Here is a 24,704-nt window from a genome sequence, read left to right on the forward strand (position 1 = left end):
TAAGCAGAGCCCACTTGCCAACCAAGTGGCACTCTCTTCTCATGCGGTATAAATTGTTGTTCCCTTGAGTCTGTCCTTAAGAGAACAAGAGGAAAGCTTGGACAGCATGCCTCAACATATTTCTCTTCCAAAGTCACATTGGAATCAAAACTTTAACTCTGCTTCTCTCTCCACAGATGCTGTCAGACCTGCTGAGATTTTCCAGCACTTTCTGGTATTTTATTTCAGGTACCCAGCATCCTCAGTATTTTGCTTTCATTTTTCTGCCGTTGGGCTTCCCTTTCCTCTGACTCCACCCCTTGCTGCCCACAACCGTCAATCAAAGGCCCTGACGTCACTAGCCGAGCGGACGCAAGGCTCCGCCCACGGTTCCGAGGAGGCAGCGGGACCCCGCGCCTTGTCGCCATGGAGACGCGAGGCCCCGCCCACGGTCCCGAGGAAGCGGCAGGACCCCACCCCCTGCCGCACTGGAGACAGAAGGCTCCGCCCCATTCCAATAGCAACACCAAGCTCCGCCCCCATGGGTACACCTCGACCCTCAGGCACCGCCCCCTGTCGCCATGGAGACACCAAGCTCCATCCCCAAACCCGAGGAGGCGCCAGCCCCGACCCCTGTCGCCATGGGGACAACTGGCTCCCTCCCCCCCGGTCGCCATGGGCACCCGAGACTCCTCCCCCCGGTCGCCATGGGCACTGCCTTCGCCCCCAGTCCCGATGGAGATGCCCGGTATGCGTTGGGGGCTCTCCTCCCCGATGCTGGCGCTGCCCTCCGACACCTCTCAGTGCTGGATTCCAGAGCCCCCCACCCGCACTCCCGAAGCCAGGCCCGCCGCCGACAGACACACCGCCTTCGCCCCGGTCCCGGCCAGAGCCGGCCTCGCCCGGGAGGTCATCAAGTGGCTGCAGAGCCTGGACCTGAGATTCCCCTTCAAAAACATCAAGACGTGAGTGCCGGCCTGGGGCAGGAGGGGCTGCAAACAGGGAATGATTGGTAACTAGAGGAGGGGTGAGGGGGTAACTATAGAGGAGGAACTATAGAGGGGAAAGGGGTGACTATAGAGGGGGAAGGGAACTATAGAGGGGGTAACTATAGGGGAGAGGAGGGGAGGGGGTAACTATAGAGGAGAAGAGGTAACTATGGAGGTGGAACTACAAAGCAGAAAGGTAGCTATAAAGGAGAGGGGGTAACGAGGTGGAACTGTGGAGGGGAAAGGGGTAACTAGGGGAGAGGGGGGTAACTATAGAGGTGAGACTATAGAGGGGAAAGGGGTAGCTATAGAAGAGAGGAGGTAACTATAGAGGTGGAACTATAGAGGGGAAAGGGGTAGCTATAGAAGAGAGGAGGTAACTATGGAGGTGGAACTATAGAGGGGAAAGGGGTAACTAGAGGAGAGGGAGGGGGCAACTATAGAGGGGGAAGGGAACTACAGAATCATAGAAACCGTACAGTACAGAAAGAGGCCATTCGGCCCATCGAGTCTGCACCGACCACAATCCCATCAGGCCCTACCCCCACATCCCTACATATTTACCCACTAATCCCTCTAACCTACGCATCTCAGGACACTAAGGGCAATTTTTAGCATGGCCAATCAACCTAACCCGCACATCTTTGGACTGTGGGAGGAAACCGGAGCACCCGGAGGAAACCCATGCAGGCATGAGGAGAATGTGCAAACTCCACACAGACAGTGTGTGGATAGAGGGAGAGAGGGGGTAACTATAGAGAGGGTGGAGTGTGTAACTATATGGAGAGAGGGCTATCTATAGAGAGGAAAGGGGTAATTATGGGGAGGGGGTAACTATCGTGGAGGAAAGAGGAACTATAGAGAGAGTGAGGGTGTAACTATAGTGGGGAGAGAGGGGGTATCTATTGAGGGGAAGGGTAATTATAGGAGGGTATCTGTAGAGGGGAGAAGGGGTAACTATAGACGGAGGAGAGGGGGTAAGTATAGAGGGGGAACTATAGAGGGGGAGAAAGTCATTATGTGAGTGGGGAGAATGTTGATACTGTATAGGGGATAGGTGTTAGTACGACATATTTAAATATTAAATACCAATCACAGCGCTACCCACAGGTGTAACAGGGACTTCAGGTAAACGTTGACACTTCCAAAATAGATCATCAGAGATTGTGTCAAACAAAAATTTGGGAACAATTATGTTTCCTACGCAGCACCTTAATATAACTTGCAGACACCCATCAAACATTTATGGTCAAATTAATAGGATTTTCAGTTATTTTGTCAGCAAAAACTTGAACAGAATTAAAACTTCTCACTCGAGAAAAAATCTACGAAACTGTCCATGTGTAAATGCAGGCCTGGGAATATAAATACAACATTTGTGAAGAGTCTGGCATTGTGACTTGTTTATATTCATAGGATAGTATAATATTGAACTCTTCTGAGTTGAAAAGCTTACACCTGATGGGCTCAATAGTACTCAATGAATAAACACACCATTTCTTTGAAATCTGTCTATAATTTCAGCATCTGTCATCTTCGTAACTGCTTTCTAATCTTTTTAAATGACCAAGTCCTTGTTTCAGATTCAAGTTTTGTAGCAACATTATAACTACTCCTTCCTTGAGTCTTAAGTTCGTACAGTGGCCTGCCTGCCGACTGGAGTTAGACTGAAATGCTGTAAAGTAAAGTTTATTTATTAGTCACAAGTAGGCTTCATCACACTGCGATGAAGTTACTGTGAAAATCCCTGCGTCGCCACGCTCTGGCATCTGTACACTGAGGGAGAAATTTAGTATGGCCAATTCACCTAACCTGCACATCTTTGGATTGTGGGAGGAAGCCAGAGCACTTGGAGGAAACCCCACAGAACGTGCAAACTCCACACAGACAGTGGCCCAAGCTGGGAATCGAACCCGGGTCCCTGGCGCTGTGAGGCAGCAGTGCTAACCATTGTGCCACCGTGCCGGGTGTAGACCTCTTCAAGTCCAAAGATATGCGGTTTAGGTTGATTGGCCATGCTAAAATTGCCCGTGGTGTCCTAAGATGCGTAGGTTAGAGGGATTAGTGGGTAAATATGTAGGGATATGGGGGTAGGGCCTGGGTGGGATTGTGGTTGGTGCAGACTCGATGGGCCGAATGGCCTCTTTCTGTGCTGTAGGGTTTCTATGATTTCTATCTGCTTCATCTATGGAATCAACACTGATGTATTATTTTAATTAGCTGATAACATTTGTAAAGCTTTTTATTCAAATCGAGTGAATTTTCATTATCAGCACAAAGAGTGCCTTCATTCTATCAAGTAAATGTCCCTGCCCATTTTGCCACACATAACCAATTGCGTCATTGTTGAGTGTGAGCCATGGCTCAGTTGGCGGTATTCTTGCCTGCTCGTCTATATTTAAATGCCACTTCAGTGCTCAAGTACAAGATTCAAAGTTGACAGTCGAGTGCCGTACTGAGGGAGTGTTGTATTGGTGGAGATGCCATCTTTTAGATGAGACCTTAAAGCAGGACGAGAAATGACTGCTGTTTGGTGGCATTTGGATTTTGGAATTCCGCCATTCTAAATATGTCCCCGACTTCTGACTCCTCCAAAGTCCAAACATAGCCGAAAAATTTAAAGTACCTCAGGGATAATGGAAAAATAATGTAGAGTTTGATTGAAGCAGCAGTGAGTATGGGAGCTGCAACCGCAATCACAGATTACACCGATCTGAGGTCCCTACCTGCTTCAAGAAAATGACCATCATCCTTGTACCAAAGAAAAACCAGGCAGCGTGTCTTAATGACTACCACCTGGTGGCTCTGACATTCATCATTATGAAATGTATCAAAAGGTTTGTCATGGCACGAATCAATTCCGGCCTCCCAGACTGCCTGGATCCACAACAGTGGATCAAAGATGCCAAAAGATAGTTTCGGACCAAGCTAGAGTCACAGGCTGGCCACACGAGCCCCCGCCAACTATGGCAAGGTCTGCAAGAAATAACAGGCGGCAAGATGAAGACATGTAAAATCGCCAGCAACAACGCACCCCTCCCTGATGAGCTCAATGCATTCTATGCTCATTTTGAGCAAGAGATCAGTGAGAGCATGCCCTCCACCCTGGAAGCCCTGGATGAACCTGTATCTGGGGTCACTATTGCAGATGTCAGAGCAGCTTTCTCGAAGGTCAACCCAAGGAAAGCGACTGGCCCGGATGGGGTGCCCGGACGAGCACTCAGATCCTGTGTGGACCAGCTGGCGATGGGTATTCACAGACATCTCCAACCTCTCTTTACAACAATCTGAGGTCACTATCTGCTTCAAGAAGACGACCATCACCCCTGTACTAAAGAAAAGCCAAGCAGCGTGTCTTAATGACTATCATCTGATGACTCTGACATCCATCATTATGAAGTGCTTCGAAAGGCTAGTCATGGCACAAATCATCCCGGCTTCCCAGATTGCCTGGATTCACTACAGTTCACCTACCGCTGCAACTGGTCCACAGCAGACGCCATCTCCCTGGCCCTGCACTCAATCATGGAACACCTAGATAACAAAGACACATATGTCAGACTCCTATTTATCGACCACAGCTCAGCCATCAACACCATTTTTCCGACGAAACTCATCTCAAATTCTGTGGTCTGGGGCTCAGCTCCTCCTCCTGCGACTGCGAACTTCTTAGCCTACAGAACGCAATCAGTAAGGATAGGCAACAACACCTCCTCCACGATTATCCTCAACACTGGTGCCGCGCAAGGCTGTGTTCTCAGCCCTTTATTATACTCTTTATACACCTATGACTGTGTGGCCCAAATTCCCCTCCAACTCAATTTTCAAGTTTGCTGATGACACCACCATAGTGGGTCGGATCTCAAACAATGACGAGACGGAGTACAGGAAAGAGGTAGAGAATCTGGGGAACTGGTACAACAATAATAATCTCTCCCTTAATGTCAATAAAATGAAGGAGATAGTCATCGACTTCAGGAAGCGTAGTGGAGGACATGCCCCTTTCTACATCAATGGGGATGAAATAGAAATGGTCGGAAGTTTCACGTTTTTAGGTGTCCAGATCACCAACAACCTGTCCTGGTCCCCCCCCATGCCGATGCTATAGTTAAGAAAGCCCATCAACCCCATTATTTTCTCAGAAGACGAAGGAAATTTGGCACGTCAGCTACGACTCTCACCAACTTTTACAGATGCACCATAGAAAGCATTCTTTCTGGTTGTATCACAGCTTGGTATGGCTCCTGCTCTGTCCAAGACCGCAAGAAACTACAAAGGGTTGTGAATGAAGCCTGGTCCATCACACAAACCAGCCTCCCATCCAGCAGACACCATCTCCCTGGCCTTACACTCAACTCTGGAACACTTGGGTAACAAAGACACTTATGTGAGACGCTATTCATTGACTACAGCTCAACCTTCAACACCATTACCTCAACAAAACCCATTTCCAAACGCCGTGGCTGGGGCTCAGCTTCTTGCTCTGCGACTGGATACGAGACTTCCTAACCCACAGACCGCAATCAGTAAGAATAGGCAATTACATCTCCTCCATGATTATCCTCAACACCGGTGCCCCGCAAGGCTGTGTCCTCAGCCCCCTACTATTTCCTTATACACCTATGACTGTGCGGCCAAATTCCACTCCGACTCAATTTCCAAGTTTGCTCATGGGCACCACCGTAGTGAGTTGGATCTTCAAACAATAACGAGACAGAGTGAAGGAAAGAAATAGAGAATCTGGTGAACTGGTGCGACAACAATAATCTCTCCCTCAATGTCAATAAAATGAAGGCGATAGTCATCGATTTCAGAAAGTGTAGTGGAGGACATGCCCTTGTCTACAAAACTGTGATGAAGTGGAAATGGTTGCGGGCTTCAAGTTTCTAGGTGTCCAGATCGCCAACAACCTGTCCTGGTCCCTCCACGCTGACACTGTAGTTAAGAAAGCCCACTAACGCCTCTACTTTTTCAGGAGGCTAAGGAAATTTGGCCAATTTTGCAGATGCACCATAGAAAGCATTCTTTCCGGATACATCACAGCTTGGTATGGCTCCTGCTCTGATCAAGACTGCAAGAAACTACAAAGGGTTGTGAAAGTAGCCCAGTAGATCACGCAAACCAGCCTCCCATCCATTGACTCTGTCTACACTTCCTGCTGCCTCGGAAAAGCAGCCAACACAATCAAGGACTCCAGACATTCTATCTTCCACTTTCTTCTGTTGGGAAAAAGATACAAAAGTCTGAGATCACTTTAAAAAAGGAGGTAGACAAAAGGTGGGTAACTATAGGCCAGTTAGCTTAACTTTTGTAGTAGGGGAAATGCTTGAATCTATCATCAAGGAAGAAATAACAAGACATCTGGATATAAATTGTCCCATTGGTAAGATGCAGCATGGGTTCATGAAGGGAAAGTTATGTTTGACTAATTTAGTGGAATTCTTTGAGAACATTACATGTTTGCCTCGTATGGTAGGAAGGTCTTTTGAGGAAAGGCTGAGGGACTTGAGGTTGTTTTCGTTAGAGAGAAGAAGGTTAAGAGGTGACTTAATAGAGGCATACAAGATGATCAGAGGATTAGATAGGGTGGATAGTGAGAGCCGTTTTCCTCGGATGGTGATAGCTAGCACGAGGGGACATAGCTTTAAATTGAGGGGTGATAGATATAGGATAGATGTCAGAGGTGGGTTCTTCATTCAGAGAGTGGTAAGGGCGTGGAATGCCCTGCCTGCAGCAGTAGTGGACTCGCCAACATTAAGGGCATTTAAATGGTCATTGGATAAACATATGGATGATATTGGAATAGTGTAGGTTAGATGGGCTTTAGATTGGTTTCACTGGTCGGTGCAACATCGAGGGCCGAAGGGCCTGTACTGTGCTGTAATGTTCTATGTTCTATGTGCAGTGGACAATGGGGAACCTGTGGATGTGGTGTATCTGGATTTCCAGAAGGCGGCATTTGACAAGGTGCCAAAGACTGCTACATAAGATAAAGGTGCATGGTGTTATGGGTAATGTATTGGCATGGATAGAGGATTGGTTAACTAACAGAAAGCAAAGAGTGGGGGGTAAATGGATGTTTCTCTGGTTGGCGATCAGTGACTAGTGGTGTTCCTCAGGGATCAGTGTTGTGTTTGCAATTGTTTACGATTTACATAGATGATTTGGAGCTGGGGACCAAGTGTAGTGTGTCAAAATTCACAGATGACACTAAGATGGGTGGCAGAGCAAAGTGTGCAGAGAACGCTGAAAGACCGCAAAGGGATATAGATAGTGAATGGGCGAGGGTCTGGCAGATGGAGTGCAATGTTGGTAAATGTGAGGTCATCCATTTTGGTAGGAATAACAGTAAAATGGACTATTATTTAAATGGTAAAAAATTGCAGCATGCTGCTGTGCAGAGGGACCTGGGTGTCCTTGTGCAGGAATCTCAAGGAGTTGGTTTGCAGGTGCAGCAGGTAATTAAGAAGGCAAATGGAATTTTGTCCTTTATTGCTAGAGGGATGGAGTTTAAAAACAGCGAGGTTATATTGCAGCTGTATAAGGTGCTGGTGAGGCCACACCTGGAGTACTGTGTACAGTTTTGGTCTCCTTACTTGAGAAAGAATATACCGGCACTGGAGGGGGTGGAGAGGAGATTCACGAGGTTGATTCCGGAGTTGAGAGGGTTAGCTTATGAGGAGAGACTGAGTAGACTGGGGCTACACTCATTGGAATTCAAAAGAATGAGGGGAGATCTTATAGAAACATTTAACATTATGAAGGGAATAGGTAAGATAGAAACAGGGAAGTTGTTTCCACTGGCAGGTGAAACTAGAACTAGGGGGCATAGCCTCAAAATACGAGATTTAGAGCTGAGTTGAGGAGGAACTTCTTCACACAAAGGGTTGTGAATCTGTGGAATTCCCTGCCCAGAGAAGCAGTTGCGGCTACCTCATTGAATATTTTTAAGGCAAGGATAGATAAATTTTTGAACAATAAAGGAATTAAGGGTTATGGTGAGCGGGCGGGTAAGTGGAGCTGAGTCCACAAAAAGATCAACCGTGATCTTATTGAATGGCGGAGCAGGCTTGAGGGGCCAGATGGCCTACTCCTGCTCCTAGTTCTTATGTTCTTATTATCAACAGACTCAAGAACAGCTTCTTCCCTGCTTTTGAATGGACCTACCTTATATTAAGCTGATCTTTCTCCACACCCTAGCTATGACTAACACTATATCCTACACCCTCTCCTTCTCCCCATGTACTCTATGAATGTTATGTTTTGTCTGTATTGCGCGCAAGAAACAATACTTTTCACTGTATACCAATGCGTGTGACAATAATAAGTTAGATCATTGGGCAAATACATCTTTAATACTATTATTCACAACACTAGGGACGACAGAAGTTGGTACTTTGGAAGATGATTCGGAGAAATTGTTTCAATATGACAATAATTGGTCAGCATGGTGTCATCAGACTAGTTCATCTTCGGTTTGGGCTGTGTAAGAAATTGGACCTGTTTTTGCTCAAACTATGCCTGGTACCCATTTCTCACCCGTGCCATAATTATGCACTAACACTCAATCTCCTCTTCACTGTATCCCAATACATGTGACAATAATAAAGCATATCAAATCAGAAAAGATTCTGTCTGTCTGTCTCCCCCTGCTTGCTGCTGCAGTTCCTCCGCTCACAGGTTCCTTCCCTCCAGCACCAAAAGTTAAAGTTAATTTATTAGTGTCACAAGTAGGTTTATATTCACACTACAATGAAGCTACTGTGAAAATCCCCTAGTCGCCATACTCCGGCACCTGTTCGGGTACACTGAGGGAGAATTTAGCATGGCCAATGCATCTAACCAGCACATCTTTGGACTGTGGGAGTAAACTGGAGCACCTGGAGGAAACCCACGCAGACACGGGAGAAAGTGCAGACTCCTCACAGACAGTGACCCAAACCGGGAATCGAACCTGGGTCCCTGGCGCTGTGAGGCAGCAGTACTAACCACTGTGCCACCGTGCTGTCCTACTGCTCCTCCACTCACACTTTCCCTCCTGCCCGCTCCTGCTCACAGGTCCCTTCCCCACCCCCACTCTTATTGCTCCTCCAGTCACAGGTTCCCTCCTGCCCGCTCCTTCTGCACCTCCACTCACAGGTTCCCTCCCACCCACCCCTGCTGCTGTTCCAAAGGCCCAATCTATGATTGGAGAAGCAACAATGGTGGGAGGGAGGGAACCTGTGATTGGAGGTGGAGGAGCGGTTATTCTGCCCAGTTCTGTTGCTGCCTTGCAGGAGATTATCGGTTGCGCCATCGCCAATCTCGATCAGTCTGACTCTTTCGGTATCCTCCATAATGTCGGAGACAAGAAGCTGAATAAGAAAAAATGACGGGGCCCAGCAGGGCATTTATCTCTGGCAGCTCCTCAGCTACTGCCACCTCCAACTTGGCAAAAGCTGGGAGGAGAGAGTCCGAGAATCCCCACTAGTAACAAGGCCGGGGACAGACTTCGAGGAACTGCTGGTACTGAGAATGGGCAGTAGTGGAGAGAAGACCCATCCCCCAGCACTGCAGCATTCGGCAATGGAGGGAGGGGGTTATAAACTACAGTGTGTGCGTGTGTGCTTGGCTTCACTCGGCAAGGCCAAGGAGAATAGCAGGCAGACGAGACTGGTGATAAAACCTTGTTCTGTTTTCAAAGGTATCTTAGTCAAATCAGTGAGTGCAAATGCAGCTCAGGGTTTAATATCTACAGAACAATGGTGTGTGTAAAATGCAGCATTCAGGGACAGTCCGCAAACTGGGGTGGGATCTGTACCAGGCTGAGGTAGGCATCTCTACCAGGCTGGGGTAGGAGTCTGTATCAGGTTGCAATAGGAGTCTGTACCAGGCTGGGATAGGCATCTCTACCAGGCTGGGGTAGGAGTCTGTATCAGGCTGGTGAGTTCTTGCAGTGCATCCCAAAGTGATGAGAAGATATAGTTCAGAGTCTAGTACTCGAATTATTCATCAGTTCATGTTAATATGTCAAAGCTTTGCTGTTTGTAATCGCTCCAGTACACACAGGCTGGAATTTTCCCTATTTGCACTCTGCAGTTGTCCGTCCACTAAGCAAATGTGCAGAAAGTCACAGGCTGATGAGCACAGCAACTGAGAACCCATGACAAATGGAAAACATTCAGAGAAAAGGTTCTTAATTGATCCTGTCAGAAATTGCTCTCTCCGTTGTATTTCACAGAGCCTTTTGTAATGGTTATCTTGTGGCTGAAATCTTCGCCTGGTACTACCCTCAAGATATTGACGTAAAAATTTTTAACAATGGAGTCTCCTTCCCTTCCAAGCTGAAGAACTGGTCACAACTGGAGCATGTGAGTAAACGGTCTTGAGAGATCTTCTTTTCGAGTGACTCTGCATCAGATTAAACAATACCTCCTATGTGTACATTTGTATTCCTTTTGCAGAGTTAATGTAGCGAAGCGTGTTATGTATTCTCACAATCTACCCTCATCAGCACTTAGATCAAAGAATGTTCCCGATGGTGGGGGAATCCAGAACTAGGGAATCATAGTTTGAGGATAAGGAATAAACCTTTTAGAACTGAGGTGAGGAGAAACTTCTTCACCCTGAGAATGGTGAACTGCGAAAATCACTACCACAGAAAACAGTTAAGGTCAAAACATTGTATGATTTCAAGAAGAAATTAGATATAGCTCTTGGAGCTATCGGGATCTGGGGATACGGGGGGGTGGGGGGAGGTGGGATCAGGATATTGAATTTGATGATCAGCCATGATCAATATGAATGGCTGAGCAGACTTGAAGGGCTGAATGGCCTACCCGTGCTTCTAGTTTCTATGTTTGTAGTCCTTCCCAACCCAATTAACTTAGTCACAACAACAACAGTTGCACCTTAGTTGAGGCGGTTGCATAGTGGAATGGTCACTGGACAAGTAATTTCTCATGGCAGATGGTGACATTTTCTGTAAAACTCTATGACTCTATATTAAAAATCTGGAACAAAAAGTCTTCTAATGACCATGAAACCACTTTGATTGTCATAAAAACTCATCTGGCTCATTACCTGGTCTGGCCTATATGTGACTCAAGATCCACAGCAATGTGTTTGACTCTTAACTGCCCTCTGAAATGGCCCAGCAAGTCACTCAGTTCAAGGGCAATTCGGGATGGCCAATATACCCTGGCCCAGCCAGCGACACCCACATCTCATTAATTAATAAATAAATAACTGGCACAAACGATGTTTCCAGGTGTAGGCTGCAATCAGTGATCGTTATTTAGTGAAATCTTTAGAATTTTAAAGTCCAGAGCCTTTAAGCAGAACCTGTTTTAAATGGGCTTGTTCTTTATCCCCAATGCAGCTTGTGTTAATCATTTATGTATTCAAATTCCAAGCAGCGAGGCTGTTTTATCGTGCATTTAATAGTTTTACTTTGAAATAACTTGATTTAGATATGTCTGCTAAAATAGATCCTTTTGCTTCCAAATGTTAAGAGTAATTTACACATGTATTAAACGTTTGGAGAGAAGAATATACCACAGGAAAGTGAGCTACGCTGATAGAACAAGACATTTCAAGGGCGGTACGGTGGCACAGTGGTTAGCACTGCTGTCTCACGGTGCCAGGGACCTGGGTTCAATTCCGGGCTATCTGTGTGGAGTTTGCACTTTTTCCCTGTGTCTTCGTGGGTTTACTCCGGGTGCTCTGATTTCCTCCCACAGTCCAAAGATGTGCAGGTTAGGTTGATTAGCCATGCTAAATTGACCCTAATGTCAGAGGGATTAACAGGGTAAATGAGGGTTACGGGAATAGGGCCTGGGTGGGATTGTGGTCGGCACAGACCCAATGGGCCAAATGGCCTCCTTCTGTACTGTTGGGATTCTGTGATTCTAAGACCATGACTAAGGCACGACAGCAGGAGCATTCAGAAGACTACCTGTCCAAATGACTGCTTGACTGACCCAATTGAATTTTTTGATGAAGTAAATAGAAGGTTGATGAAGGGAATGGAATGGATGTTGTCCATGTGGATTTTAAGAAAGCGCTCGATTAGGTACCACATAAAAGGCTGGTGAACAAAATTGTGGCTCATGGAATGGGAGAGCCAATGTACAATTGGATTAAAGAATGGCTAAAGGACTGAAAGCATCGTGGTGGATAGTTGTTTTTCAGTCTGGAGAGTGGTGTTCTCCAAGGGTCAGTGATGGAACCACTGCTTTTTTTGCTGTACGTAAATGACTTGATATGCAGAGTAAAATTTCACAGCTTGCCGAAGGTGGCAAATTTGGAGGCTCGGTAAATAGTGAGGATGATGCAAATTTCCTGCAACAGGACATAGGTAGGCTAGCAGAATGGACAGATAAGTGGCAGTTGTAATTTAATACAGAGTGTGAGGCAGAAATGATGGGGGTAGGCAATATAAATGTAAGAGTATGGTTCTAAAAACTGTGTGAAGGAGCAGAGGGACCTTGGGGTGCACTTGCAATTGATGTTAGGGCCACATACATTGAGAAAATAGTTAGTCAAGCATATGTGATTTTAGACTCTGTAAATAGAGGCATTGAATACTGTTAGGGCCCTGAACCAGAATTCCAAATTACATTAGGAAGCCAGACTAGACCCCAACAATTTTTATATTTTGGCAGAAATATGAGAATAGGGATGCTTCACTCAAGGAGTTATTCCGCTGACCAATCAGGGATCTTTTACAGTAGAACAAACTTTACTTTACACAGTTTAACAAAAACAAATGAAGCAGCTTAAGTATTAACAGTTGAACAATATTTAAACATTAAAAAAAGCTTTAATTTCTAACTTACCACTGTTTCAGTTCCAAATAGGCAACATTCTTCTTACAAATGCAAAAAATACTTTAAATACAGTTCGCAACCATAAACATACTTGCTATAATAAGTGTGAGCAGCCTTGAAGCTTTTAGCGAGATTCTGTGAAGAGAGCAGCTTGCAGACCTCTGTCTTTAAACAAACCCCAGCCTGAACTGAAAGTTGTTTTTCTCTGCTACAAACCTAGCTCCTCCCATTAACCACATTATCACATGAACCTGCATATCTAAAGCCGCTTTCCATTTCCTCAATCAAAAACCCCAGGGGACCTTTTCTTTTTGTAAACAAAAGTCCATTAGCTCTCTCCTAAGTAAATACTACATGGCTAAAATGAGTAATTATCCTGCTCCCTCAGCATCTGTGCTGCATTCCCCCCAGACATACTGACTGCCTATAGAAAAAAACTGAACAGTCCCTTAAACATAAATATATATGGTAACAGCACACCATTATTACAGTACAAAATCAGCAAAGTTATGCTGAACATATATAAAGTTCTTGTTAAGCTCCAGCTAGAGTATTTAGGTCTCACACTTTCAGAAGAACTTGAGGGTCCTTGAGACTAGTGCAGAAGAGATTTAGCAGAATGATTCCAAGGATGGTAAATTTTAGTTACAAAGGTTAGGCTGGAGAAGCTGGGCTTAATCTCCTTGGAGGATAGAAAACTGTGGGGAGATTTGATATGAAGTGACCAAGATCATGGCCAAGGAAAAACCCTTTCCATTAGCCTTTTGAGAATGGGAGAATAATATCATTTAAACATTACAGATGAGACTGTAGAATCCCTAGAATCACTATGGTGCAGAAGAAGGCCATTCAGCCCATCAAGCCTGCACCGACTCTTACCCAGGCCCCATCCCCGTAAGCCCACGTATTTTGCCCCACTAATCCCCTTAACCTATTGATATCTTGGGACACTAAAGACAATTTAGCATGGCCAATCCACCTAACCTGCAGATCTTTGGACTGTGGGAGAAAACAACTGGAGCACCCGGAGGAAATCCATGCAGACACGGGGAGAACTCCACATAGACAATTACCCGAGGCCGGGATTAAACCCGAGTCCCTGGCGCTGTGAGGCAGCAGTGCTAACCACTGTGCCAGTATGCTGCCCAGTGTAGTTGACAAATAACCCTGATTGACACATCTCAAGAGTTGTGTGGCTTTTGGCAGCATGTTCTTATGAATTAATTACTTTTACTGTACTTTTCCTTTCAAGTTTTTTTTCAGGAAGAAGTTGAATATTCCCAAGGAATTAATTTATGCTACAATGCATTCCAAGCCTGGGGGAGCAGAGTATCTGATACAACACATATACACTTTGCTGACAAATAGGCAGTAAGTATTTTCATTCTGCATGATAGTATGAGAGGGCGGCACGGTAGCACAGTGGTTAGCACTGCTGCCTCACAGCGCCAGGGACCCGGGTTCGATTCCCAGCTTGAGTCACTGTCTGTGTGGAGTCTGCACGTTCTCCCCGTGTCTGTGTGGGTTTACTCCGGGTGCTCCGGTTTCCTCCCAAATTCTGAAAGACATGCTGGTTAGGTGCATTGACCTGTACAGGCGCCGGACTGTGGCGACTCGGGGAATTTCATAATAACTTCATTGCAGTGTTAATGTAAGCCTTACTTGTGACTAATAAATAAACTTCAAAAAAAATCTTTAAACTTTAAGTATAACTGACTAAAGACATACTGCCATTTCACTGGAGATGTGCAGATGTAAGAAGTGTTGTTGCTAATTACTCAGTCCATTGCTGATAGCACAGGCTGCATGCAAAATGTCTGCAAGCGAGACATTAAAGTGTAAGTTGTGTATTCTTTGGGGCTTATTGGGTAAATTTTGCTGCATTGATGTGTAGGGAATAGGAAGGTCCAGGCTCGACCGATCTCTGTTCTCTACTGAGCCAATTGACGTAGTCAAAAGAGAGAGAGAGAGAGAGAGAGAGATGGAGAAGAGGTAGGCAGGGCTTTTACTCCTGACCCCTATTCGGTGACCAACTAGATATTGCACAAATGCAGAAAATGCTGGAAAGGTCTGACAGCATCTGTGGAGAGAGAACAGAGCCAACGTTTCAAGTCTGGATGACTCTCCAATCAAGCATGTTTAACGTGGTTGCAATGATCGAAATAAATATTGCCTCTCTCTCCCAAATGGTGAGAGAAGGTGGGGGGGGAGCTGGTGCGGGGAGGGGGCAGGGGGTGAGGTTGAAGTAAAGAAAATGCTTGGGAGGGAGGTGTAACTTTCCTGTTTCCAACATGGATTAGGGCAGCACCTCGAAAAGGCCTTTCAGCCCATTAAAAGCACTTCTTCATTTTCCTGTTACCTCACCGTGTCCTAAAGACATTATTTCATTTACTTTTAGAGCAAAGCTCATCCTTGATGATGAAATGAACTTTATGGACGAAGGCTACCAGTTGAAGCTGCCTTTGATCGCAAGGGCAACTGCCACCAATGCTATTCGAACCAACCTGAGATTAACTGAGTTGTTGGAAGACCCTGATATCTACACAGTCAACCAAAAAGCTCTGGCTATTATCAACATGCATGTGCGACACAGGCAACTCGCAAGACTAGAACATCCAAGTGAGTCAACAGACAGAACTCAAATTTATCTGATTCCATGAATTCAAAATATTTTAAGTGGAAAGTAGTCCAATATGTAATAATAAATAACAGAATTTAATTTTCATTGAGTTTATATCTTAATCTAGGTTTCTATCAGTACCTATCTTAATTTGTTTCATGTAAATGACAAAAACTCAGTTTGCAGGTGCAGTAGGTGGTCAAGAAGGCAAATGGAATGTTGGTCTTTATCGCGAGAGGGATGGAGTATAAAAGCAGGGGGGTCATGCTGCAACTGTACAGGGTACTGGTGAGGCCGCACCTAGAGTACTGTGTACAATTTTGGTCCCCTTATTTAAGAAAGGATATATTAGCTTTGGAGGGGGTACAGAGAAGGTTCACCAGGTTGATTCCAGAGATGAGGGGGTTAGCTTATGAGGAGAGATTGAGTTGACTGGGCCTGTACTCATTGGAGTTTAGAAGGTTGAGGGGAGATCTTCTAGAGACATATAAGATAATGAAGGGGCTAGACAGGGTAGAAGCAGCGAGGTTATTTCCACTTACAATGGAAACAAGAACGAGGGGGCATAGCCTCAAAATACGGGGGAGTCAATTTAGAACAGAGTTGAGGAGGAACTTCTTCTCCCAGAGGGTAGTGAATCTTTGGAATTCTCTGCCCAATGAAGCAGGAGAGGCTACCTCGTTAAATGTGTTTAAGTCACAGATAGATAGATTTTTAACCATTAAGGGAATTAAGGGTTATGGGGAGCGGGCGGGTAAGTGGAACTGAACCCACTATCAGATCAGCCATGATCTTATTGAATGGCGGAGCAGGCTTGAGGGGCTAGATGGCCTACTCCTGCTCCTAGTTCTTATGTTCTTATTGCAGTATAGCTTAGGACTGATCTTGATTTGGTTTCAATTCCTTAATTTGACCTTGGTTGTTGGTTAGAAGTTATTAATTAATCAGAATTTATTCGTTAGGGCAGAAAGTGTTAGAAATCATAGAAACCCTACAGTGCAGAAGGAGGCCATTCGGCCCATCGAGTCTGCACCGACCACAATCCCACCCAGGCCCTACCCCCACATACTTTACCCGCTAATCCCTCTAACCTACACATCCCAGGACTCTAAGAGGCAATTTTTTTAACCTGGCCAATCAACCTAACCCGCACATCTTTGGACTTTGGAAATAAATTGGTGCATCAGCATAAAAATGGGGAAAGATGTTTGGTATAGAAGGAGGCCATCTCTCTGCATCTCAATGGGAAAAGGTACGTTAATATTTTTGGGAGACATTCATAGCCAGAGCCATCCTGATACTTAACAATGAAAACTTGCATTTATGTAATGCCTTCAATGTCATAAAATGTCCCAAAAAGCAATCACAGGAGCATTATCAAGCAAAAATTGATATAGAACCAAAGAGGAAGTCCAAAGATGCGCAGGTTAGGTGGATTGGCCATGCTAAATTGCTTCTTAGTGTTAGGGGGACTAGCTAGGGTAAATGCATAGGGTTATGGGGATAGGGCCTGGGTGGGATTGTGGTCGGTGCCGACTTGATGGGCCAAATGGCCTCCTTCTGCACTGTATGGATTCTATGTCTATGTCATTCTATGTCTATGTCATTCTATATCACAATTTGATTCTGAGGAGCATCTTAAAAGGAGGAGCGAGAGGTCGAATGGTGGTTAGGTTCAGGGAGAGATTTTCAGAATATGGAACCTGGGAATATCTCTGATTTCCAACATTTTCATCTTTTTTCATCTTAATTCAGCAATTAGTCTCGGCTGAATTATTTTCCAATCTTCTGGAATTCAAACTGATTTAATTACATTCAGTCAAAGTGTGGTCACAGGTCATGATCCTGACAGCATATTGTTATCGCTTGCTACTAATATATCCATCATTAAAACCAGGATGGGAAGATGTGGTTTGCAATTAAACACGTACGTGCCATAAACAAGCTTTAGAAGTCTTACATTAGCGGTAGAATGTTTAAAATGATCGTACGCGATTGCTTTGAATGCTATTTTAGCAGAGATATAACACATTCAGAATTGTTGGATCCATGTTAATTAATTACTAGCGGACACTAGATTTAGTAGGAACCTGCTATAATCTTTGTTCAGTATAGGTTCTGACCCTGTTTGAAGCATGCTGCGTTCAGTAAAAATTGTGGGCCACCTTTTTATGCTTGAACAATGATGTCAAACACAAGTGATTTAGTAAGTCGTCTCACAACATCAGGTTAAAGTCCAACAGGTTTATTTGGTAGCACAAGCTTTTGGAGCGCTGCTCCTTCATCAGGTGAGTGCCAAATATTTTTTCATGAGGTCTGCGTCCTGGTTTAGTCAATTTTCGGAGGTTAAGCCTGGGACTTAAAACCTCTCCCTTAAAACCTCTCCCTTGACATATAAGCCCCCCATTTAGTCTGGCATGGTAGCACAGTGGTTAGCACTGCTACCTCACAGCGCCAGAGACCAGGGTTCGATTCCCGGTTTGGGTCACTGTGCGGAGTTTGCACGTTCTCCCCATATCTGCATGGGTTTCCTCCGGTCCGGATGCTCCGGTTTCATTCCACAGTCCAAAGATGTGCAGGTTAGGTTAATTGGATTGTGGTCGGTGCAGACTCGATGGGCTAAATGGCCTCCTTCTGCACTGTAGGAATTCTATGATTCTATCCCATCTCTTGTTAAAATCAGAGCCAGTGTGAGAACATTGAGGTTTTCTGTATGCTGATATACAGCTAAGTTGGTCATAGAGTCATAGAGGTTTACAGCATGGAAACAGGCCCTTCGGCCCAGCTTATCCATGCCGCCCTTTTTTTTAAAAAACCCCTAAGCTAATCCCAGCTGCCCGCATTTGGCCCATATCCCTCTATATCCATCGTACCCATGTAACTATCTAAATGCTTTTTAAAAGATAAAATTGTACCCGCCTCTACTACTACCTCTGGCAGCTCGTTCCAGACACTCACCACCCTCTGTGTGAAAAAATTGCCCCTCTGGACACTTTTGTATTTCTCCCCACTCACCTTAAACCTATGTCCTTTAGTTTTAGACTCCCCTACCTTTGGGAAAAGATATTGACTATCTACCTTGTCTATGTCCCTCATTATTTTATAGACCTCTATAAGGTCACCCCTCAGCCTCCTACACTCCAGAGAAAAAAGTCCCAGTCTATTCAGCCTCTCCTTATAACACAATCCATCAAGTCCCGGGAGCATCCTAGTCAATCTTTTCTGCACTCTTTCTAGTTTAATAATATCCTTTCTATAATAGAGTGACCAGAACTGTACACAGTATTCCAAGTGTGGCCTTACCAATGTCTTGTACAACTTCAACAAGACATGCCCAACTCCTGCATTCAATGTTCTGACCAATGAAACCAAGCATGCCGAATGCCTTCTTCACCACTCTGTCCACCTGTGACTCCACTTTCAAGGAGCTATGAACATGTACCCCTTGATCTCTTTGTTCTGTAACTCTCCCCAACGCCCTACCATTAACTGAGTAAGTCCTGCCCTGGTTCAATCTACCAAAATGCATCACCTCGCATTTGTCTAAATTAAACTCCATTCGTCAGCCCACTGGCCCAATTGATCAAGATCCCGTTGCAATTGGAGATAACTTTCTTCACTGTCCACTATGCCACCAATCTTGGTGTCATCTGCAAACTTATTAACCATGCGTCCTATATTCTCATCCAAATCGTTAATATATATGACAAATAACAGTGGGTCCAGCACTGATCCCTGAGGCACACCGCTGGTTACAGGCCTCCAGTTTGAAAAACAACTCTCTACAATCACCGACAGAAGCCAATTTTGTATTCATTTAGATACCTCACCCTGGATCCCGTGAGATTTAACTTTATGCAACAACCTACCATGTGGTACCTTGTCAAAGGCCTTGCTTAAGTCCATGTAGACAGCATCAACTGCACTGCTCTCATCTACTTCTTGGTTACCCCTTCAAAAAACTCATTGTGATCTAATAGGTCAGTACAACCGGTTACTTTGCCGGCTTGTACCAGCTCGTAGATGTTTCATTGGACCTCATTTCCCAACAGTATCATCAGCTGCACCCTTGCGATGTCACAACAGTAAGATCATTTTCTACACTCTGCAACCTGACAGACGGTATGCAGTTATTATTTCATCTTGTCCTGTACATTCCTATGTGTCTATGTCATAGAATCCAGGCTCCAGAATCAGGAGCCTTGAGTTTTTTTTCTGAACACATGTCATGTTACATTCAACAAATCTTTTCAATTTAATAAGTATCTCTTGATTCCAGAGAACAGATGGTCAATTTGGCCAAGATGTGTAGGTTAGGGAAATTAGCGGAGTAAATGTGTGGCATTACAGGAGTGGGCAGGGGGTGAGTCTGAGTAAGATGCTCTGTCGGAGAGTTGGTGCAGACTCGATGGGCCGAATGGCCTCGTTTTGCACTCTCGGGATTCTATGATTCTAAGATTTTCTTTGGTGAAGATTATCTTAAATTCCTTTGATTGAAGTTTTTCTCCCAAATAAAGGCAAAAATTGAAGCAATGTTTCTCAAAGTTTGATAGCACGGTTTACAAATGTTTAGTGCATGCATATCTTTATTGATTCGAAGTCTCACTTTTTTTAAAAGAGCGTTACAATTTGAAACCCACATTGGGAGAGCGAGCAACAAGACTTCCACTCCCTCAGTATCAGTATGAGTGCTTGTACCCTGACAGCAAGAAAACAGATACGGCTGAATTAAGTAAGGTCAAACTCTCCTATTTCAATCTCTCCAAAAATCTTTCTTTACGACAATAAAACCTTGTCCCTCATTATTTTGGTATTCATGTCATTTTAAATTGATCCTTTGATTCACTCCAATTTTCCCGTTTGTTCTGAAACCCTGGCCTTTAGCTGGGTTGCATGGTAGCCAGCTTCCTGGTATTTCTATTCTTCTTGAACGAGCATAGAGTGTTGTGTTGGCCGCCTGTTTGATTTTGAGGACCATTCGAACCAAGCCTGATCAAATTTCCTTTATAATCCAAACAGCCTATGCCTTATAATTGATCTACCTGTTATATCAAGCAGCAATTTGCAGAATAACTCAATAGGATTAGGCTATTGAGTTGGATGATCAGCCATGATTGTGATGAATGGCAGAGCAGGCCAAATGGCCTCCTCCTGCTCCTATCTTCTATGTTTCTATGAATATTCTGTATGGTTTATTCTGGCACCTATTAAGGTGAGGTTTCTTGCTGGAATCAGTGACATATGTACCTTCACTGAGATATTTGTGCCCTCTCTGAACATCTCTGACGGAAATCTTTGTCTCTTCATTGGACACAGGTGAGGTCCCTGAGGAATGGAGGATAGTGAATGTGGTACCGTTATTTAAGAAGGGTAGCAGGGATAACCCGGATAATTAAAGGCCAGTGAGCTTGACGTCCGTGGTAGGGAAGTTGTTGGAGAGGATTCTTAGAGACAGGATGTATGCGCATTTAGAACGGAACAATCTCATTAGTGACAGACAGCATGGTTTTATAAGAGGGAGGTCATGCCTTACAAATTTGGTGGAGTTTTTTGAGGAAGTGACAAAAACGGTTGACGAAGGAAGGGCCGTGGATGTTGTCTATATGGATTTCAGTAATGTATTTGACAAAGTCCCTCATGGCAGGTTGGTTAAGAAGGTTAAGGCTCATGGGATACAAGGAGAGGTGGCGAGATGGGTAGAGAACTGGCTTGGCCACAGGAGACAGAAGGTAGCAGTTGAAGGGTCTTTTTCCGGCTGGAGATCTGTGACCAGTGGTGTTCCGCAGGGCTCTGTACTGGGACCTCTGCTATTTGTGATCTATATAAATGATTTGGAAGAAGGTGTAACTGGTGTTATCAGCAAGTTTGCGATGACACGAAGATGGCTGGACTTGCGGATAGCGATGAACATCGTTGGACAATACAGCAGGATATAGATAGGCTGGAAAATTGGGCAGAGAAATGGCAGATGGAATTTAATCCAGATAAATGCGAAGTGATGCATTTTGGAAGAACTAATGTAGGGGGGAGTTATACAATAAATGGCAGAGCCATCAAGAGTATAGAAACACAGAGGGACCTAGGTGTGCAAGTCCACAAATCCTTGAAGGTGGCAGCACAGGCGGAGAAGGTGGTGAAGAAGGCATATGGTATGCTTGCCTTTATAGGACGGGGTATAGAGTATAAAAGCTGGAGTCTGATGTTGCAGTTGTATAGAACGCTGGTTAGGCCACATTTGGAGTACTGCGTCCAGTTCTGGTCGCCGCACTACCAGAAGGGCATGGAGGCTTTAGAGAGAGTGCAGAGAAGGTTTACCAGGATGTTGCCTGGTATGGAGGGTCTTAGCTATGAGGAGAGATTGGGTAAACTGGGGTTGTTCTCCCTGGAAAGACGGAGAATGAGGGGAGACCTAATAGAGGTATACAAAATTATGAAGGGTACAGATAGGGTGAACAGTGGGAACAGAGGGGTCACGGGCTCAAGGTGAGAGGGGCGAGGTATAACTCAGATATCAGAGGGACGTTTTTTTACACCGAGAGTGGTGGGGGCCTGGAATGTGCTGCCAAGTAGGGTGGTGGAGGCAGGCACGCTGGCATCGTTTAAGACTTACCTGGATAGTCACATGAGCAGTCTGGGAATGGAGGGATACAAACGAATGGTCTATTTGGACCAATGAGCGGCACAGGCTTGGAGGGCCTGTTTCCTGTGCTGTACTGTTCTTTGTTCTTTGATTCATCTTTCCTTTGTTCCACTTGTCATTCCCTTCCAGACTTTCTTTGGGCTAGTAACGTTTTACTGAAAGGAATTTTAAATCAGGGACGTACTGGTTAGGTGCTTAGGCATATTAAATTCTCCCTCAGTGTACCCGAACAGGCGCCGGAGTGTGGCGACTGGACGATTTTCACAGTAACTTCATTGCAGTGTTAATGTAAGCCTACTTGTGACACAAATAAATTAACTTTACCTTAGAGCCACAGCAATGTGGTTGACTCTTAGCTGCCCTCGGGCAACTAGGGATAGGCAATAAATGCTGGCAAGCCAGCGACGCCCATGTCCCACAAATGAATAAAAAATATCGTGAAATAGTGAAAAGAGTAACTTTTAAGCCTGGCCATGGCTATTTAGTAACAAGTGTGTTATTATTTGGGACTGCTACATTATTTTTCCCATTTACTTTATTGCCTTCTATTTCAGAATCCACCACCTCGGAAATCAGGAGTAAGAGCAATGTTCACTTCAAGGAGATCAATGTCAAACAGGTGGTTAGAGATTCCCATTCATTGTCTGCAAACCCTCACAGGTGCAGCTTTGGACAGTAAAGAGGGTCTGAAATAGAGTTAATGATGCTGATGTTCAGTTCAATAATAAAACTAAACTGCAATTTTTCTTTTTAAAGATGTATTTTGAACATATTACTCTGGAATACCTTTAACTATATGTTACTCAGTTAAATTATGTCAACAATTTTCCTAAGCCTGACGTGGCGGAGTTGCTGCGATTTTAGCCCCTGCTAAAGCTAGGTCTTTCTTATTATTTTTGAATAAATAAAACTCTTTCCAGCACATGATGCCTGGCAGTCTTTTTAAAATGTATTTAAGTTTTTTCTCCCCTTACTGAACAGCTGGAGTTTTGATTTTGTATTCTGTCAATACACCCTCCACCTTTACTACCTCATCCAAGAAGGCAACTTTCGTACTTGAACCTGGACATTGTATTTCGATCAGCCCCTTAAGCAAAGGGGCACAATCCTATCCTCATTCGATACCTATCTATCCAATCCAGCAAGGTTTCAGGTTAGTAGTCGGGAGTCTGATGGCACTGAGTATTGTATGTTCAGAGGCAGCCAATGCGTATGTGGAGTGTGCGGAGGGAGGGACAGAACATGGGTGGCAGGGTGGCACAGTGGTTAGCACTACTGCCTCACAATGTCAGGGACTTGGGTTCATCTCACGGCTTGGGTCACTGTCTGTGCGGAGTCTGCACATTCTGCCCGTGTCTGCATGGGTTTCCTCCAGGAGCTCCGGTTTCTTCCCACAGTCTGAAAGACGAGCTGGTTAGGTGCACTGGCCATGCTAAATTCTCCCTCGGTGTACCCGGAGTGCTGGAGTGTGACAACTAGGGGATTTTCACAGTGACTTCATTGCAGTGTTAATGTAAGCCTGGTTGTGACATAAATAAATTAACTTAAACTTAACTTAGAATCTTAAGAAGATGCATGTTATTTTTGCCAAAACTAACTTCATTTTGCTCTCGAGATCCCTGCAGATTCTGGGTTCACAGAGGACCCTAGCACAACCCCATTTAGAATCATTGTCATTTACGGAACAGAAGGAGGCCATTCAATCCAGCGAGTCCATGGCAGCTCTCTGTTGAGCAAATCAATTCAGTCCCTTTCTCTTCTCCAATCCTGTAGTCCAGAAAAGTTTATTTCCTTCTAATGTCCATCCAAGTTTCCTTTTGAAGTCATTAAACAATGCTGCTTCCACACCCATTACGGGCAGCAAGTTCCAGGTCCATAGAATCCTTACAATGCAGAAGGAGGCCATTCGGTTCATCAAGTCTGCGCCGACTCTCCGAATGAGCACCTTACCTAGGCCCACTGCCCCTGCCCTATTCCCGTCACTCACATTTATCCTTTGTTCCTGGATAAAGATGGTTGAGAAATCAGCTCTTCTGTGCCTTAGGATGAACATCATTTTAATTGAGTGCATATGGGCAGCACAGTGGTTAGCACTGCTGCCTCACAGCGCCAGGGACACAGGTTCAATTCCAGCCTCGGGTCACTGTCTGTGTGGAGTTTGCACATTCTCCTCGTGTCTGTGTGGGATTCCTCCAGGTGCTCTGGTTTCCTCCCACAGTCCAAAAGTGTGCGGGTTAGGTTGATTGGCCATGCTAAATTGACACTAGCTTCAGGGAATTAGCAGGGTAAATATGTGGGGTTACGGGAATAGGGCCTGGGTGGGATTGTGGTTGGTGCAGACCCGATGGGCCGAATGGCCTCCTTCTGCATTGTAAGGATTCTATGATTCTTTCGGATTTCAATGTAGGCAGCATTATTTGTTAAGTTATTTTAATTTCAAGCCTGGTACCAGCCTAAAATTTCCTTCAAACAACCTTAATTTATATCCTAGTATTTCACTGTGTGTGTGGTTAGCACTGCTGCCTCACAGCGCCAGGAATCCAGCTTCGATTCCGGCCTTGGGTGACTGTGTGGAGTTTACATGTTCTCCCAGTGTCTGTGTGGGTTTCCTCCGGGTGCTCTGGTTTCCTCCCACAGTCCAAAGATGTGCGGGTTAGGGGGTCGGC

At 45.0% G+C, this 24,704-nt stretch overlaps 1 protein-coding gene across 2 annotated transcripts; it reads left to right on the forward strand.

The window, feature by feature from the left end:
• Positions 1–620: 620 nt before the first annotated feature.
• On the forward strand, positions 621–22,959 carry spata4 (spermatogenesis associated 4). 2 transcript variants are annotated; one of them, XM_078215453.1, is made up of 6 exons: positions 621–944; positions 10,189–10,318; positions 14,031–14,149; positions 15,177–15,397; positions 20,017–20,130; positions 22,593–22,959. In XM_078215453.1, the coding sequence occupies exons 1-6, from the start codon at positions 655–657 to the stop codon at positions 22,715–22,717; spliced, it is 999 nt and encodes a 332-aa protein (XP_078071579.1). In that variant the 5' UTR covers positions 621–654; the 3' UTR covers positions 22,718–22,959. The 2 variants fall into 2 exon arrangements, with proteins under 2 accessions (XP_078071579.1, XP_078071580.1); XM_078215454.1 differs by lacking the exon at positions 20,017–20,130 and having other exon boundaries at positions 681–944; positions 22,593–22,958.
• The last annotated feature ends 1,745 nt before the right edge of the window (positions 22,960–24,704 follow it).

The sequence above is a fragment of the Mustelus asterias genome, chromosome 6, assembly GCF_964213995.1.
Source record: "Mustelus asterias chromosome 6, sMusAst1.hap1.1, whole genome shotgun sequence".
Lineage (NCBI taxonomy): Eukaryota > Metazoa > Chordata > Chondrichthyes > Carcharhiniformes > Triakidae > Mustelus > Mustelus asterias.